Raw genomic sequence first — 19,722 nt, 5'->3', positions numbered from 1 at the left:
GGCTCATTCGATGCAATGGAGTGTTGCAGGGGCCAGAACAAGCCCCGCTCATAAATTCCTCTGGAAGCATTTGACAGCCAGCAAAGTCACACCCCAGCTTGGTCGTCTGTCAAAGCTGAAAGGAACTTTAAATGTTTCCGGATGTCTCTGACATTCAGAAACGTTTAAAGACTATTAAAAATAAGATAGATAATTAAATTCCTTTAAAATTAATTAGTCTTTTAACTCAACATTTTAATTAGCAACATCAAACCAACCACAAATAAAAAAAGAACTTTCTTCCTTGCAACCCTACAATTTCCATGCAAGTCAATGGTATTGTAGGTCCTATGTCACGTGTAATAATGGGAGGGCAGGGTAACATGTCCATATTTGGAAGTAACACACACTTGGAAAGTGAAGTAAACAGAGAACAGGGTAATAATAGGCTGACAGAGGACCTTGCTAATCCAGCAGACTGGACAACAAATGGCTGGTGAAATTTAATACAGAGAAGATTTTAACAAAAAGAACAATGAGAAATAATATGGACCAAATGGTGACAACTTTAAAGGGTGCACAAGAACAAACTATGTGTATATGTACATAGCATTTGAAAGTGGCAGGGCACAATGAGAAAGTCTATTTTTCTATTATTTTTCTTCGTTTATGGGCATTGCTGTCAAGGGCAGCATTTATGCCCATAATAAATTGACCTTGAGAAAATGGTGTGGACACACTTTCTTGAACCACTGCAGTTGTTCCAGTGAAGCTAATGATGGTAAGAGACTTGACTGTAGGAACTTCTAAGGTATGTGAAAAAGAAAAATCTAGCGAGAGCAAATGTGTGTCTCTTACAGACGGAGACAGGAGAAAATATTTTGTGCCCGTCATTGCAAAATTTAACAAAATCCCTGTCAGAAAAAATCTTTGAAACCAAGTACCCAGCAGGAACAAGGAACAGGAACAGTTTCTTCTCCCAAGCTATCAGACTCCTCAATACCCAGAGCCCAGACTGACACCTTACTGCCCTATTGTCTTGTTGATTATTTATTGTAATGCCAGCACTGTTTTGTGCACTTTATGCAGTCCTGAGTAGGTCTGTAGTCTAGTGTAGTTTTTTTTTCTGTGTTGTTTTTTCCATAGTTCAATCTAGTTTTTGTACTGTGTCATGTAACACCATGGTTCTGAAAAACATTGTCTCATTTTTACTATGTACTGTACCAGCAGTTATGGTCGAAATGACAATAAAAAATGACTTGACTTGAACTGAAGAATAAACATAGACAGCGCTTCTCCCTACAGACGCTGCCTGACCTGCTGCGTTCCACCAGCATTTTGTGTGTGTTGAAGAATATTGTTATTTTTTTTTAAAAAAGTCCAAGAGGAGATGGTGAGACGGAAAATGGATAAGTCCTAAGGATCTGATGATCAACAATCCAAAGTTTTTAAAATTCATAATTCCAGAGATAGTGGATAGTTAATGTTTTTTAGATTCCACAATGGATCCTGCTGTCTAGAGGTTGCAAAATGTGACTTCTCTATTTAAGAAAGGAGGGAGAGAGAAAACTAGGACTAACAACTTGTTAGCCTAATATGAGCACAAAACTATAATGAAGAATATGATAATATCTACTGAAGAATAATAGAAATGGCAGAGTCACCATAGATCTACAAAAGAGAAATCATATTCAAATAATTACTGGAGTTCATTGAAGATGTGACAGTTCAAATAGATAAGGAGAAACCAGTGGATGTAGTATACATTTTCATTCAAAATAATCTATAAAATTGCACAAAAGAAGTCATCAACAAGGTTACAGCACATGAATTTGGGGTAATATATTGGGGTTGAATGAGAATTAGTTAAAGAAATAGAAAACAAAGCATGGGAGTAAACAGATCTTTCTCAGGTTGGCAGGCTGAGATTAGCAGGTTCAAGGCTCACTATTCAAAATCTACAATCAATTTACATTTGACTAAGAGAAACAAATATCTTGTTTCCAAGTTTGCTGATGATACAAAAGTAGTCATGTTATGAGTAAGAAAGATGTAAGGAGCTCTGAAAGGACATTGACAAATTTAATGAGTAGATAAGAACATCTCAGATGGAATACAATTTAAAAAAAATGTAAAGTCAACCACCATGGGACACCAAACAGTAAAGCTGATTTTTAAAAAATGTGATAGACTGTTCAATGGAGGGAGATGTTGATGTAAACAAGTCATTGAAAATCAAACTTTAAACTCAGTAAAGCAAAGGGTATGTCTAGTCTTTGTTGTGAGAGAGCTTGAGTAAATATACAGCAACTTGGTGAGGTGGCACCTAAAGCATTGTGTGCAGTTTCAGTCTCCTTACCTAAAAATGGATATACCTGTCATAGAGAGAGAGAGAGAGTTGCAATGAAGATTCACCAGAATGGTTGCTGGAATCCATGTGTATGTGAAGAGAAGAAAAACACAAGACCTTTATTCATTCAAATTTTGAAGAATGAGAAGAGAAGTAAATAAAATTCCTACAGAGTTCAGTAGGGTGGATGCAGAGACATAGTTGGCCGAGGTAGGCCATCAAACACAGAGATGAGGGGGAATTTCTTCATTTAGAAGGTTGCAAATATTTTTTTTAACCCAGAGGGCTCTGAATGATAGAGCTGAAAGGGCCAAATTGCTTATCCTTATTTCCTACATTATCCTTATCCTTGCTTATCCTTATTTCTTAAATTATTAAATAACAAAGGAAGGTATCTTTTGTCATTGCCCGGGACTTTTGAAACATAAATAATGGAGAAGGAGCTTTAGGAATTATTTACAGCAATAATAAAGAAATACTTCTGTCAGTATGGTGTACAACTTGAAGGGAACCTGCAGGTGTATCACTATGCACCTGCTGTTCTTGCCCTCCACTTGATTCTTAATCTCTTCAACATTTGCAGAGGTGATGTCAGAGAAGCTTAAGCAAGTAACGATGGATGGTAATGGACAGAATGAACATTTGGTGTGATGAGTGGTGCAACATCAAGTGTCCTGGGTGATGTTGAGCTTCTTAAGTGTTGTTGGAAGACCACTTATCACAAAAGTTGAGAATATTCCATTACTTTTGTCATGCAGATGTTGGGAAAACATTGGAGGTATCAGGAAATTAATCACTTACCACAAGACAGTTCACTTTTGACTTGCTCATGTAGCCACAGTTACTCAGATGAATGCTGCAGGTTGAATTTCTGGCCAATGATGGCCCTTTGGATGCTGATGGCAGAGGTCTTGATTATGATAATACCATTGGTTATTAAAGAAAGGAGGTTAAACCCTCTTGTCAGAGCTGTCATTATTCTGCCAATCCTATGGCACAGATGTTATTTTCCACTTATCTGCTCAAGCCTGAATTTAGGCCTTATTGCATGCAGGCATAGATTTGCAAATACAATCAAACATTGCATAGTCAGCAAGCAGCCCCACTCTTGATCTTTGATGCAAAAGGGCCATCGATAAAGCAGCTGAAAATAGCTGGGTCTAGGACACTGTCTTATGGAATTCTGGTAGTGACACCCTGGCAATGGAATGTTTGCCCTCTAACAACCACAACCACGTTCTTTTGTCCTGCTTATGATTTCAACAATTAGATGTTTTTCCCCTTGACTTTATTGGGTTCCTGGGAATCATGCAAGTACAAAAATCGAGCAAGTTATGTTGAGACCATATGAAATTTTAGTAAAACCACAACGGATGTATTCCATCCAGTTACTGTCACTTTATTTCATGAAAGATGGAGAGGTCCTGGAGATAGTGAAGGAAAGATTTATCTTGGAGTCCCAGGGATAAGGAAATTCAGCAATAGGGATAGACTGAATGAGGCTAGCTCCACTTGGAGCGAAGAAGATTGAGACAATATTTGGATGCAGGAGCATGACAGATATGTTGACAGTTATGGACTAGCAGATGGTTCAAAGATTAATGACACAAGTTCAAAATCTTGGGCAAAGTAGGCAAGAAGGATGTCAGGAAAAACTTTACTTGAACTTATTTCGAAGATAAATGGTGCAACAGCGTTAGTCAGGAGTTTCAAAAGGGAATTGGATAAGCATTTGAAAATCTAATTTTCAGGACTGATGGAATGGGCTGATGGAATTGATCTAAGAAGCAGCAGCAAAAACTAAATGGGTAGAATGGCCACCTTTTATGTCACAACAATCCAATATGATCCAATTCCCCAGCAAGTCATAGCTTGCCACTGGACTCCAGAATAAGTGCAATGGCTCCAAAACATAACAGCACATTTACTGAGAAATGCTGGCACCTCCATGCAGAATGATCTGTACTTACCAGCAAAATTGAGTAAACTCTCTAGAGCGCTCTAGATAACTTGCATACTGTTAACGTTTCCTAAAACTGACATTGAAAGAATTTCATTTTTTCAATTACGTTCATTTCATTGCCTCAAATTCTGTTGGCTAAACAGTCAACATTGTGGCAGGATGCACAATTTACTCTGAAACAGAATTAGGAAAAAAATTCTTGCAAATGATTTCTGAGTGAAATGATCTAAAATGAAATTGTTGATTATGCACATTTGAATAAACTGGGAAAGTAAACATATAATTACTCTGTAGCATGCTGATTCTTCCTTTTTTTATTAAACAGCTTTTTCCCTGACATTGATTTCCAATGTTTAAGGTTACATGAGCGTGATAGAATATTTAAATATTTGGCACTGGTGAATAATACATTTCAACCTCATACCGAGAAAAGAAAATTGTTGAGAAATAGTGCTTCCACAAGACATAATTCTGTGTACTGAGTGTTAATAATCACTGGTTATTTATCACCAACTTCACTCATCTGCAAAATGCTGCATTTTGCTGGGCAACAGAGTGCTCAGCATTGTGCTGTAACATTGGGACACTTAGTCTTCCTTCAAGCAACCACTATTCTATAGACATGAAGAGAATTCACTTCCAGATACTCAGAAGTTTTTCTACATGAATCCAGAGTCTGTGTTGCACCTTGGATCAAAAGGTACAAATCAACTGTGACAAGAAAAAAATTAGATCTTTTTATCCTTTAAATAGGTATGCACTTCTGTTTTTACATACTAACTTCTTCCACTTGGAACAAAATGATTCATGAAGTCCAAGAACAAATCAGAATATATTTCAGTATCATACCAATACAAAGACATTGTATCATTATTTGCTGAGTGATATGTAAAATAATATACAGTAATTAATTAAACAGCTTACAAAGATATATTTAATCTGCAAATTAAGTAGATCTTGTTCAAATACTATTCAAAGCATTATTTATTTCCGTGGTAAGCAATTACAAACAGACTTAACCACAGAGTGAAATGCAACAATGACCATTTTTGTACCATCTTCATCATTTCAAATACTCAGGAGGACACTTCCTGCCTTTGTCAAGCTTTCACATCTGAGCTAATTTCTATGTCAAATATTAATCAAATAAGGAAACAAAAGTGCAAAACGTTGGCCTACTCAGCAACTCTGTGCTGAATATATTTGTGTAATTTTTCTTTTAGCAATCCTGACCAATTTGTCCTGGCAACCACAACCATTGGACACTCTGGGACAAATTGGTCTTCACACAGCAGGATTGAACTGGGACTGTATCAAACAATGCTCTGTACTTAGCTCTCTTCATTCCATCCCTCCACTCCACTATACTGAGACTCCCTTCCTGTCCATTGACCGCTTCAACTGACACTGATTCAGAATCCTGCTGGCTAAGGCCTAACCCCTAACCTTTCATTCGCACCTCCCAGCCTCTGCACACACCAGTCTAGCCTCTCCAGTTAACAAAATTTCCATCTCCAAAAAACTCGAATCCCCAAGTGCTCCAAGATGCCAATCATCACCCAAAGCCTCCAGATAGTCCAAGCAACAACGCAAACTTCAGCCTGACTCTCCTAAACCCACCACTAGACCATCAATTTCTCATCCTGATTTAAATGGTCCAGCAATGTACTAACGCTCAGCAGCTTTTCAAATGCCACGGCTGCCAACAGAGGCTTCAACTTGCACACCATCTCATGACTCTTAATCAAATTCCTAGCACTTGCATGATTACCAAAACTTATCTGATCTCTGCTTTTGCCAGAACTTCCTTGTCCAGATTAAATCTCCAACTACACACCCTCCATCCACATTACTTGCTTGTTACCCAACAAAACCTCACACATAATTGATCACCATTCTAGCCACACAACCTGATTGTCTTCATCACACCCAGCTATTTATATGGAGATACAGCATGGTAACAGGCCCAATTACACCCATGTGACCAAATAACCTATTAACCTAATGTGGGAGGAAACTGGTCACACTGAGAATGGACAAACTCATTACACACAGCGACGGAAATTAACCTGGGTCACGGGCACTATCACTGCATTATATTAACCGCTATGAAGTCCTGCTCTGAATAATTGAGAGTAAGCGTTCGGCACGGACTAGAAGGGCCGAGATGGCCTGTTTCCGTGCTGTAATTGTTATATGGTTATAATTTTGTTCTCCTTAAACTTGTGCCCTGAAGAATGAAAATAAACAATCTTTAATTCAGTCCTTTACCTCCATTTCTCCACACTTCAGTCGCAGGGAGCACTATTTTATTCCCTAAGGAATGAATTGGCTATTCAGCCTGCAGTGAGAAACCACTAGCACAGTGCCCATCTTGCACTTAATCTAGAGCACACTTGGATTTCCTGTCCTTACTATGATTTCTAACCCACTCTGTTCAATGCTAGAAACTTTTGTGATATGATCTCTATCCTGAAAAATGTATCAAGCAAAATCCAAAATATTCCCTCACCCTTAGTCTACACTATGCAACTTTAGCCTTTGTAATAAATTATTCCCCAACCTTCCTTGAAGTACAGGATTGTGTTTTGTTGTACCCTTTATTCATAATCTCTGCCAATAAACCCAATATCAAGTCCTAATGAGAACTTACTAGCTCCTTTTTAGCCTCAGCTGGGGAACCATCACTCTGAAAGAAATGTTCAACACCCTCTCACTGTATCCTATTGTGGTTTTTCAAATATTCACAGTAATACAATATCATCAGACTGAGGAAATACAATTACAGGTACTGACAAAAATGTGAGAAAACAATGGACTTAAAAGAAGTGATATAGTGTGTATTTTCCAATTTTTCATAAAACAGAAAACCATTCAGTCCACTGTGTATATGCTGGCTCAGAGAATACACTCAATCCTCCTCATTTTTCCAGTATCTTGTTTCCTCTCTCATATCCGTCATCTCTCTCTGACTCTCCTGCCATCCACAGACTAAAACGGATGCCATACATTGCTCTAAACTTTCGTGTAGTTAGATTCCTCCGTGACCAGCTCACTAACAATATGACTACATATCGATCTGGATGTCAAATCAAGTAATTAGTTCTGAAGAAATTCTGGTGGATTGTAAGGCAATATCAGAAGTATTGGTACACTCACTACCAATAATCTTCACAACAAAACTGGACTAGGATTGTGCTTATAAAATCATTCTCTAATATCTATGCATTTGAAGACACAAGTTATATGATCTGTTGTAGGGAGTTTCAACCATGTCAGGGAGTTTCTGGTGCCTGCAACAGATTTCTGAGTGCAGACAGCACAATTTAGTGCATTGTTATTCCGTGATACCATTCACGCAAGCACGGCCGTGTTATTGCAGGTCTATTGATGAATAATCTACTGTGGATTATCTAGAAATCCTGCATTCAGTATCCGTTTTAATCGGCACAGCTTTAAATGATACTAATCTGACTGATATGAAACTAGACAGATCATTTTATCAGAGAAAACTGTGTGGACTGGATTGCTTTTTAAAAAGAAATCACTGATTAAATTAATGAGGCAGTAAAATTTCATAAAATGATATTTCCACAGTTCAATTCACTAACAAGGAGCTAATATGAATAAAATTTAAAACATTAAAATGGCTTTTGAATATTAAATCCTTTTTGACAGGTATTAAGCCTGTAAAAGGAGATTAAAGATATTACTTTTTATCTCTGTCAAGCATTTATCCAGTAGATTACTAACTCTATTGTATTAAAGCTATCACCGATATCAAAACCTGTTTAACTGATTAAAACATTGTAATCAGCTATTTTTTCCCTGCATATACACAAAAAATTTAATCATTGGTACAAGAAGTTAATCAAAATAATGCTCCTAAACTTGAGATATGAGTTACTTGGATTAGAATCTTTTTCTAGCATCAATTATTGTTCTATTTCTTGGCACTAAACATGCTTTCTCCTTTCATTTTTTTCTCAGAGCACAATGAAGGAGACTGCAGTGGACATTCACCTAGCATCTAACTAGTGACTATTAGCTAATTATTCATTAACTGGCCCATTATATTGAGCTAGGTCCTGAGTTAACCTGAAGTCATTTACATTTTCTAGCAGCCTTCACTGTAACCTTGTCTTACAGCCTGATCTTGAATCATGGAACAATTTCTTTGGGGGATCTCCACGAGAACTACAGTTTCAGCTAATGGGCCAGATTCGAAGCAGCTCTTCCCTTAAGTGATGGGCTGCAGATAGGTTTGGGTATTACGCATCTTCAGGTGACAGTGAGATCTGGTACCAATGGAAATGGGCACCCAGAGTAAGAGTCAAATGAGAAAACGCATGTACTGCAGATCTAGAAAATGCTGTTGGAACACAGCAGGTCAGGTCACATTTATGGAGGGAAATGAACAGTGCACATGTTGGGCTGAGACCTTTCATCAGGACTGGAAAGAAAGAGAGTAGGAGTCAGAAGAAAAGGGAGGGGGGAGGGGGAGGAGCACAAGCTGGCAGCTGATAGTTGAATCCAGGTGAGGGGAGGGCAGGAAAAGAGATGAAGATTCAAAGAAAAGCACTTCATATTCTTTGTTGGTAGCGTCCAAATTGACAGCATCAATATTGATTTCTCTAAATTCTGGTCCTCTTCAGTCCTGACAAAGGCTCTTGGCCCAAAACATCAACTGTTCATTTCTCTTGGTAGATGCTGCCTGACCTGCTGGGTTCCTCCAGCATTTTGCATTGTTGCTCCAGGACAAGAGTCAAATAAGTTATGGCGGAGGTGTTGCTGCCTATCATTACCATCTCCAGTCTGTTGGGCAGAAAATCAAGGATCAGGCTGCAGAAGGAAGCGTCTTCCAGGGTCCAGACTTTGTTGAAGAGCTTGCTTGGAAAAATAGTATTGAAGGCAGAACTGTAGTCAATAAATAGTAGTCTGATCTATGTGTCTTTATTAAGAGGAATAGATAGAGTGGACAGCCAGTGCCTCTTCCCCAGGGCACCACTGCTTAGTACAAGAGGACATGGCTTTAGGGTAAGGGGAGGGAAGTTCAAGGGGGATATTAGAGTAAGGTTTTTTACTCAGAGAGTGGTTGGTGCGTGGAATGCACTGCCTGAGTCAGTGGTGGAGGCAGATACACTAGTGAAGTTTAAGAGACTACCAGACAGGTATATGGAGGAATTCAAGGTGGGGGGGGGGGGGTTATATGCGAGGCAGGGTTTGAGAGTCGGCACAACATTGTGGGCCAAAGGGCCTGTAAGGTGCTGTACTATTCTATGTTCTATACTGTCAAGATGCTGCAGAGGAGAGTTTAGGGACTGGGAGATGGCATCTGTCATAGACCTGCTTTGACAATAGGCAAATTGCAGTGGGTCAAGGTTATCTGTAAAGCTGGAATTGATGAGTGTTATAAGCAGCCTCTAGAAGCACTTCATGATGGTAAATGTTAGACTCATTGGATGGTAGTCCTGATTTTTTGGTTACTGGTCTTCTTAAATGCAGAAGGGAACTACGGCCTGAAGCAGGGAGAGATTTAAAAAGTCTGACTATACTCCTGCCAGTTTGATCCACACAGGATCTAAGGACACGGTGACGGACACCATCCAGGTCTTATAGTTTCTGTGGTTTTCCCCAGGGAAAGACTGATCTTACACATGCAATGATGACTGAAGATTCAGGTACACCTGTGTCTGTCAGGGTGGGTGGTGCCATACCCAGTCCCTTCTGTTCAAAATGTGCACAGAATTTTATAAGCTCATCTGGAATGGATGTGCTGTTGTTGGAATTTCTGCCTGACTTTGTTTTGTGACCCATTATATCATCTGAGCCCTGCCACAAATGACGACAGGTCTGGGACTATCTCTTAGCATCTCTTTTTTATGGAGAAATATATTGATTTCTTATTAAGACCACCTGATTAAAATGCTGCAGACCAACCCTGCTGAGAAGGGTGGCTAACCTGCAAGACTCCATTGCTAGATTCAGTAGCAGGCCTGGGTAAAAAAAAATCAGACCTTTTCTTTTATATAGCATTATGTTTTCGTCCTCCCAATCGTGCTTATTCATTTAATTATTTATCTACTCGGTTTCATTCAGCAATCCTGAGTTCTCAACCCCAAGCGGCAATTCGATGCTCTTCCATCTCCAATTACAAGCTTCAAACCTCACTCTGCACCCCATATGTCAAACTTTTCCACAGATCCACAATTACTCCTTGTTCCATATTTCTGTCCTGCATGGTTCTCTGGTCAGCAGATTCATCTTCTTTTCCTCTGAATGTCCTCTGCTGTGACAATGAAGTAAAAGATCTAATATTTATGCAAGGACTATTCAACGTAAATTGGGCCTTGATGACTGCTGATCAGGATCTTAGATCATCATAAAAGTCACTGGGACGCTGCACAACAATGAATTAATCTGCCTTGGCATGTACTGATGAACTTCTGGCCCACAGTCTTAGCATTTTCCCCTTCAAAATTCAAAGAAGGATCTGAATCCACTGTAATTTCAGAAAAAAATATGATGAAATCTATCATACTTTGTTAACCTGTTGAAACTAATTGGGAACATTAACCTTACTTTTCTGCTTTCCCCTCCTGAAATGACTATATCTACCATATACTAGCACACAATAAAACAATTTTGCTCCCAGTTTGGTTCAGTTTAGTTCAATGCCTCTCATTTCTCTATCATATCTCCCCTTTTGTCAAAAGTACTCATTTTATTTCAGTCATTATTTTCTCTCACTTTCACATATATATTGAATTCTATTTTAAATATTCTCAATATTAAATGGTCATTTTTTTGATAAATCTTAAATGGTGCCTCACATAGCACAGTACTCACTTTTATGGGATTAACAAACAGCAGGTAATTTGTTAACTGTAACATAAATAATATAAAATGCATCTTACCGGCTCGTAACAGAACCTGACTTGAATAGCCCATGTTTTTTGTTTCTTTCAATGATTTCAGCAACATCTGAAAAAGGTTGTTCAGTTAAGGATAAAAAAAAAACAAAGCTATATTGTCAGTTACGTAGAAAACGAACGAAAGGAAAACTTTTGGAGTTTACTAATACTTGGCTTATGGGTGGCAGCTCCTCATAAAATAACTGAACTCTCCCCACCAGCGATTCTACGTTCCCACTGAATCCTGGGAACCTCAGCTCCACAACCAGTAGAGAAGCAGCATTTAGCACGGTATTGAGGGCCTCAAAGCCAAACGGCAGAAGAAATCAGTGTCACGGGCAAAGCAGCATGCTACTTCACAAGCTACCCACCTGTCCAATCCAACAAGCACATTCTGCCTATTTTGGAACAGTTGTCCTGAACTCTAATAATGATGTGGTATTGATCACCAGATCACACATTGGACTCTTAGCTTTATTCTTACTTTACCTTTCTTTCTGATGTTTCATCTAATTCCTATATCTTGTCTCCTGGAAATATCTCCAGGTTATTTATAAATGCACTTTAAATAACTCCATATCCAGTAACTGTACCCCGCTCCTCAACGAGCCCCATCCACCTTGGATGCCCACATCCAAATGAAACCTTTGCACTTACCAGTGGTGTCCACTTCCCCATCTGTTTCCTCAGGTCCAAGGATCTAATACTGCATTTGGCCCAAGCCGATTCACCCATTACAGCTGATGTTTTACGCAGTTAAATGGTAATTTGTCTTTTTTATATCATTTAACTATTTCCATGATGCTTCGGCTAATTAGGGCATCCACTTAGCCAAAATATACCAAGCCTGGTGTGTCCCACTGTACTTAGATTAGAATCACTGCAAGTTCTGGAAATCTGAAACAAATCAAAAATGCCGGAAGGATTCAGCAGCTCAGGGAACATCCATAGGGAGAGAAACAAAGTCAACATTTCAGCTTAAGAACTCTTTATCAGATCTGGGAAAGAACTTTCTAAGACCAACATAAACATGGGGAGGAAGCTAAGTTCTACCCAGGTTTTGTACTTCTGCATTGGCCTGAAATGTAAATCACAGAAGGTTATAGAATCAAGAGCAGTGAAGTGGAAATATTTGCAGAAGCGGCAATGAGCTACAATTTAGCTAATGACATTTCAACTCATCCAGGAGCTGGTGTAAGACATGCACTTGGGAGTGGCAATTCATTTTAACTTTCAAAAAAGATAAGCAAATTATAATTCCGTGTTGATGTATAATTTCATGGGTATCTACAGACCTCATCTAGTTGTACCATGGATCCTTTTTACTTTGCAAGTTGTAATACCCCCTTGCTATTCATAAACAGAGCACCATTCAATCCTCTTTATTCATGCCCTTTCCCTGGCTGGTTTCCTGCTCTTTGCACCAGACCAAATGTTATGTTCTTAACAGCACCCAAATTCAGCAAAACTATGGTAAAATCAAACCTGTGGGACTTCTGCAGGAAATGTTACCTATTGATAGCTTGTTATTGTATTTGAGACAAAAAAAAACTATTTCTCAGACCACAAACCATCCTGTTAGCATAACAGATAATGCTTTAAAAACACTTCCACAAAAGATAGTCCAGAAATAAATTATTTCTTCATGAATGCTCTTGGGTACTTAACTGTATTTCCTGAGTGGTGCTGGTAAGGATCAAGTAGTGCTTTATATTGAAATGGTGTCAGGCAACCTATTGAAATAACTGAAATTTTAATAAACCAAAAGAAAAAGAATTCTCTGCACATTTATGGAATTAGAGTCAACATGTAGAAGAATCTACGAGGAACCCAAGTACCGTTTTTAATTTTAATCAATCATACACTACATATTTAATCCGTCTCATTGCTTAAACTGACAAAATGCAAAGCGATTAGCCCTACAGTGCTTTAACAGGGTAGAAGGAGCTGAGGAAATTATAATGGACAGAGATTTTGCAGCAGCAGCTAAGGTTTCCCTATTTTAGTAAAGAATAGAAGCTCCCCAGGCATTTCAACGCTAAACTGGTTCAGATATAAAATCAATGAGCTCAGGATCAACAATAATTATACATAATGTAAGTACAGAAAAATACTATCATTATTATCTATAATTAATCTTTAATCCTTTATCCTTTTTCTTCCAAAATGATAAGTGGCCAATGCTAATGGGTAAAAGGATGTTACATGGTCCCAGTAACCACACTTGGGCTGCAATGTAGTTTTGGGTTTAAGGGCTCCTAAACTTCATCAGAATGCAGTGGCCCTGTCATGCCAGCAGCGCCAAACCTTGGATTTGGTTTTATCAACAAAAAGTATAGTCACCCGAAATTTAGAGTTAAACAAAAAAAAATCAAGATAAATAATGGAGCTGCTAGACATCCCCCCCCCCCCCGCCCACCCCACCCCGGTGAAACTGTAAACTAACACAAATAGATTTGGTAGAACAAAATGGAAAATGAATACAAGGAAAACTTGACTCTAAAAACATGGTGAGAATAAAAAGAAGTCATAACATTGGTTAAAAAAGCAGCAAAACATGCCCTTCAGAGGTTTGAAAGAGTGCATTCACTATTCCTCTATACTGCTGATCTGTACTGACTGAGCTGTCACAAAAAAAACCAAATTAAATAATATCAAAACATTATGAATTTGGTTAGCAAGATATGAAAATACACCCAAGAGAACCAATACAGTTAGCTACACAGACTAATGATCAGTAGTTGAATATCTCTTTCAAAAGGCAGACTGTAAGTTCTCAAAATCATGATTAATAGTGATCAATAGAGCCACAAACTGTATAAAGCTGTTGACAATGCCTAACAAGTGCACCTCACACTTTGCTATAGCAATAAACAGTGGCAAGTATAGCACTTATGCTCATTTGGGTTCTAACAAAGAGTTGTGAAACTCGTCAAAAAGACATTTGAAGCAGCATGAGGAGGAGTCTGCTACACAGTTCCTGGTGGGAACTCACTTATTTGACAGCAGCCTCCAACAAGTTGCTACAGGCTATCTGAAAAAGCATCAGCCTTTAAAAAGCACACTCTCTGTGGCAGGCACATACCTTCTGTGTTATGGAAGAGAAAAGACTGCAAGGGAGAGGCAGAAGGGAGAGCTCCAAGATTTATAAGAGCTCTATGAGCTCTGTTGCTGAGACAGAGGCTGGATTATAGTGTTCAGTTTTGCTTGCCCTATTATAGAAGATGTGGTGAAACTAGAAAGATTGAGGGGAAGATTTATGAAGATGTTGCCAAGTCTAGAGGGCAAGAGGGCCTGAATTATAGGGTTGCATTGGCGGGCTGGGTCTTTACTTCTTGCAATGCAAGTGGATGAGGGGCAACCTTACAAAACCATGAGAAGCATAGATAAAGGGGATGGTGACGGTCTTTTCTCCAGAGTAGTTGAGACCTAAACTAGGGAGCATAAAAACTAGGGGCAAGAAGTCAATGATTTAAAAGAGACTTGAGTGGAAACTTTTCCACCCAGAGGTTGGTGAGCATACTGATTGCGATGCCAGAAAAAAATGTTGAGACAGGTACAATTGGATCACTTCAGAAGCACTTGAAGGATGTGGCATGCAGGGATATGGGCTGGATGCAGGAAATTTGGACCAAATGGCCCAATGAGACCATAGTTGGCATGGTCTCATTGGGCTGAATGGCCTATATCTATATTGCTCTGTGACTCCATTGGATGAGAGTCATCTGGCATCACACTGAGAAAACAATATTATAACATTATTAACATTTTAGTAAATAAATACAAAATTGATAAACTAAAGAGTTAACTGAAATCATCTGAAGTACATACATTTTTTATTATACTGCAGTGAAGTAGTTTTTTCTTCTTTGAATCTTTTCTTCTTTGAAATCTTTGTTTTGCAGTTCCCAATGAAGACAGTGGGCTCGAGTGCCGATTTCCCAGCATAAAACTGTCAAAACCAGCAGGGCTGGTCTCAGCAAAACTCCGAACACATCCAGGAACTTATAGCTCATACACAAAAATTTCAGGACCTCTACTGTTTCAAGATCCAAATGTCAGAACTATTGGGAAAAGGCAATGCCACCTAGCTCTCTCTGTATTTTTCTAATTAACAATTTATAGCACTCCAATAATTTGCTCACCGCTGGCAAGAAGCTGACTGATCTGTAATTACTAAGTCTATCCTTTCCACTTTTTTGAAAATAAGCATACCACCTCATCCAGAACCATGCCTATAGCCAGCAAGGACTGGAAAATGAAAGTCAGGCCTTCCAATATTTCCTCCTTTGGTTCTTTTAATAGCCTTGGATTTATTTCATTCAGACCTGGCATTTTATCTACTTTCAAAGCTAAATCCCTTCATATTTCCGCTCTCACTATGTTTATCTTTGCAAATTTTTTCACTTGTTCTCATTATATACTGCATCAACTCCCACATCCCTGAAAACACAAAGTATTCGCATTTGCACAAAGAATAGCCACATATACCAGCTCAACAAACAGATTACTTTCCTGGAATCTAATTATTCTTTCCTTAACACCTTTTTTTAAAAAACATATTTTTAAAGTACTTTTTGTTTCTCTTGATTTTCCTTGCTATTAATTTTTCACATTCTCGCTGAGCTTCACTAATTTCCCTTTTAATTTCACCTCTGATCTTTCAATGCTTCACTATGCTTCTGAAGTATTCAGCTCTCAGTATCCGATAAGCTTCCTTTTTTTTTGCCTTATCCTATCCTGCTTGCTTCTTGTCATCCATCAGGTTTTAGATTTTGGAGTTTCATTCTACTGCTTTGTATAAACATATTACCTCTGAACCCTCACTATCTCCTCCCACTGCTCTCATGCTGATTTACCTTTAAGTAGCTGTATCCAGACCACTTCTGCTAAATCACATCTTAGTGTCGAAAATATTGGCATTTTCCCCAGTAGAGAACTTCAGTTAATTGCTTTCTCTCTTCCACCTTTTTATAAATAATGGAATGACATTTGCAATATTCTAATCCAGCAGCACAATTCATGAAACAAGAGTGCATTTGGAAGATTATAACTGTTGCAAATAAAAATTTCCCACCTGCATTTTTTTATATATGCCTTTAATAGGAATGGTTTCAAATTAGCTATATTACCTGACTAGTAAACCACAGGCCTGGCTAATGAACTGGCACAGATACCCAAACCATGGCTCCTGAGCTGCATTTGGCTCTTTGATGTGTAGTTTCCAGCGTTTCAGTGTTGCAGGACCTTTAATCTTTACATTATAACATGAAATACTATACTGCAGTAAAGCAACATAATATTGCTTTATAATATTCCCATCATATACTGCCAATGCTATACTAAAAAGCAATTAATTATTTTTAATAAATCATGTGTTCCTGTTAAGGGCATTAGTATCCCCTGTTAAAGGAGCAGTTCTAAACATAGCAAAAGCAGGATTAAAGTATGGAGATTCACAGAGCTATACAGCACAGAACAGGCCATTTGGCCCAACCCATCCACAATGACCAGCATGCAAATCAAAACTAATCCCATTTGCTTGAGTTTGGCCTATCGCCCTTTCTACCTGTCCAAATGCTTTCTTAAACTTTATAACTGTACTTCCCTATGCCACCTCTTCTGGCAATTCATTCCATATAGCCACCGCACCTTAAGTTAAAGGAGAATACGACAGGAAACTTTTTCACTCAGAAGGTCAGGAGAGTATGAAATGAGCTGCCAGCACATGTGAGCTGTATTTCAACGGTTAACAGAAGTTTGGATAGGTACATGGATAGAAGGGGGATGGAGGGCTATGGTCCCGGTGCAGGTCAATGGGAGTAAGCAGTTTAAATGGTTTCAAATGAACCAGATGGACCTAAGGGCCTGTTTCTGTGCGGTACTTTTCTATGACTGTATAACCTTGAGAGCAAAGGTTTGCTTCACAGATACCCTTTATGTCTTTTCCCTCTCATGCTAAGCCTGGATGGGTGGGTGAGAGGGTGTTAAAGGGGCTTGTTTTGCTGTTGTGTTGTTCTGCTGAACATAGTGGGTATGCTATGTTGGCACCAGAATGTGTGTCGACACTTGCAGCCTCCCCCAGCACATCCATAGTTTGCGTTGGTTGTTAACGCAAATGATGCAATTCATGTTTCGATGTACATGTGATAAATAATCTATATCTGAAAAAGACTGTGGCTATTTATCTTATCTATGCTCCTCATCATTTCATAAACTTCTATAAAGTCAACCCACAACCTGCCTCACTCCAAGCCTATCTGATCTCTCCTTATAACTCAAGCCTTCCAGTCCAGGCAATATCTTTATGAATCTTTTCTGCATTCTTAGTGCACAAAATAATTTTATTATTTAATTTTGTCTTATGAAATCATTGTTATGAAATAATCATTGAAAATTATGCTTTTTGTATGTTTGTACTGACCGAAATAAAATTTCATTTATTCATACAAAATATCCCAAATGCAGCTTCATTAGCTTCTTGTATGGCTGTAGCAAGTCATCCCAACTCTTGTACTCAGTGCCCTAACTGATAACACTTTTGTCACTACCCAGTCCACCGGAGCTGCCACTTCCAGCAAGCTATCTACCTGCATTCATATACTCAGTGGCCACTTCATTAAATATCTCCTGTAAAGTGGCTACTGAGTGTATGTTTGCAGTCCTCTGCTGTTATAGCCCATCCACCTCAACATTCGATGTGTTGTGCATTCAGAGATGCTCCCCTGCACACCACTGTTGTAACACATGGTTATTTGAGTTACTGGTCACCTTCTTGTCAGCTTGACCCAGTCTGGCCATTCTCCTCCGACCTCCTTCAAGGTGCTTTCACCCACAGACCTGCTGCTCAATGGATGTTATTTTTTGGTTTTTGTACCATTCTCAACTCTAGAGACCTTTGTGCTTGAAAATTCTAGGAGATCAGCAGTTTCTGAGATACTCACAACACCCTCGCTGCACCAACAATCATTCCATATTCAAAGTCACTTCAACCACATTTCTTTCCTATTCTGCTGTTGATCTAAACAACAACTGAACCTCTTGACCATGTCTGCATGCTTTTATGCATTGAGTTGCTGCTGCATGATTGACTGATTAGATATTTGCATTAATGAGCAGGTGTACAGATGTACCTAATGGCGTGGATATTAAGTGCAGGTCTCCATGTTCCACAACACTCCGGGGCTCTGCTATTTACAATGGAAGTTGTGTCCTAATTTAACTTCCCAAAATGCAACACTTCACACTTCTCCAAGTTAAATTCCATCTGTCATTCCTTTTGTCCACTATAGCACCAATTTTGATATAATCTGCAAATGTACTAACCATGCCAAATACATTTTCATCATATACTTATCGATCATGATACCTGCATTCTATTCCAGATTGTTAATATGAATGATAAACAGTGGACCCAGCACAGATCCTTGTGGCACACTTTTGGACACTACCCTCCAGCCTAAAAAATAGTCCTCCATTATCACCCTCTAGCTTCTAAAAACAAGGCAACTTTGTTTCAAACTGGCTAGTTCACTCTGGATCCAGTGAGTTCTGATCTTCCAGACCAGTCTGCCATGCAGGGTCTTGTCAAAGGCCTTGCTAATGATCTACTACCCTACTCTCCTCAATTCCTTGGTTACATCTTCAGAAAAACTGAAATTAATATGACTAAATTTCCCCTGCACAAAGCCATGCTGATATATGTAATCAGTCCTTGTCTTTCCAAATGCAGGTAGATCCCGTTACTCAGAATCCCCTCCAGTAAATTTCCCATCTCTGATGTTAGGCTCACTGGCTTTAGATCCCTGGCTTGACCTTGAAGCCCCTCTTAAACACAGACACAATAGTTAGCCATCCTCCAGTCTTCCAGTACTTCACTCATGATACAAATACCTCTGCCAAAGCCACAGTCATTTCTCCCCAGTTTCCCACAATATCCTGAAATCCTATAATTTTCCCATGTATCTGCTTCCACTGACTATTGAGAAGCTTAAGGTATAATCCCATAAAAATGATTACATCTTTCTTATTTCTAAGCTCTACTCATATAGTTTGGTTAGACATACCCCTCTAAAATCTCCTTGATCATTAACACAATTGCGCCCACACCACTATATCTACTACGTTGGAAGCACTTGTACACAGAAGATCCAGCTTCTGGTCCTGCACATCCTCCAACACAGCTAAAATACCACAATCCCATGTGTTAATTTATGCTCTGAGTACATCTGGCTTACATTCAAAAGGTTCTAAGGTTCATTTATTATCAAAATATGTAACCATATACAACTCTGAAATTCATCTTCTCCAGGTAGCCACAAAAGAAAGAACATAAAAGTCGCCCAGAGAGAAACATTAAGCCCACCCCCACCAAGCACACACACAAAAAAGAACAGCAACACAATAAACAACCCCAAACATTTCTCCCTACGCACAAAATGAAACAGGAAAATCTACCCCCCCAAAAAACCCCTCCCTATGTTAAAAAACCTAACAGAACTCAACAGAACATCAAC

The 19,722-nt window shown here is 38.8% G+C and overlaps 1 protein-coding gene across 3 annotated transcripts in view; it reads right to left on the bottom strand.

Moving 5' to 3' along the window:
• The window catches only part of camkmt (calmodulin-lysine N-methyltransferase), a 332,954-nt gene that overhangs the window by 42,675 nt on the left and 270,557 nt on the right, over positions 1-19,722 (bottom strand). For all 3 annotated transcript variants that reach the window (XM_073050676.1, XM_073050675.1, XM_073050678.1), the window contains exon 7: positions 11,210-11,276. In XM_073050676.1, coding sequence (XP_072906777.1) covers positions 11,210-11,276 — 67 coding nt within the window. The remainder of the gene's footprint in view (positions 1-11,209; positions 11,277-19,722) is intronic.

The sequence above is a fragment of the Hemitrygon akajei genome, chromosome 7, assembly GCF_048418815.1.
Source record: "Hemitrygon akajei chromosome 7, sHemAka1.3, whole genome shotgun sequence".
In the NCBI taxonomy this organism is placed as follows: Eukaryota; Metazoa; Chordata; class Chondrichthyes; order Myliobatiformes; family Dasyatidae; genus Hemitrygon; species Hemitrygon akajei.
Note: the sequence above shows the minus strand (reverse complement) of the source record. Positions and strands in the feature narration are given on the sequence as shown.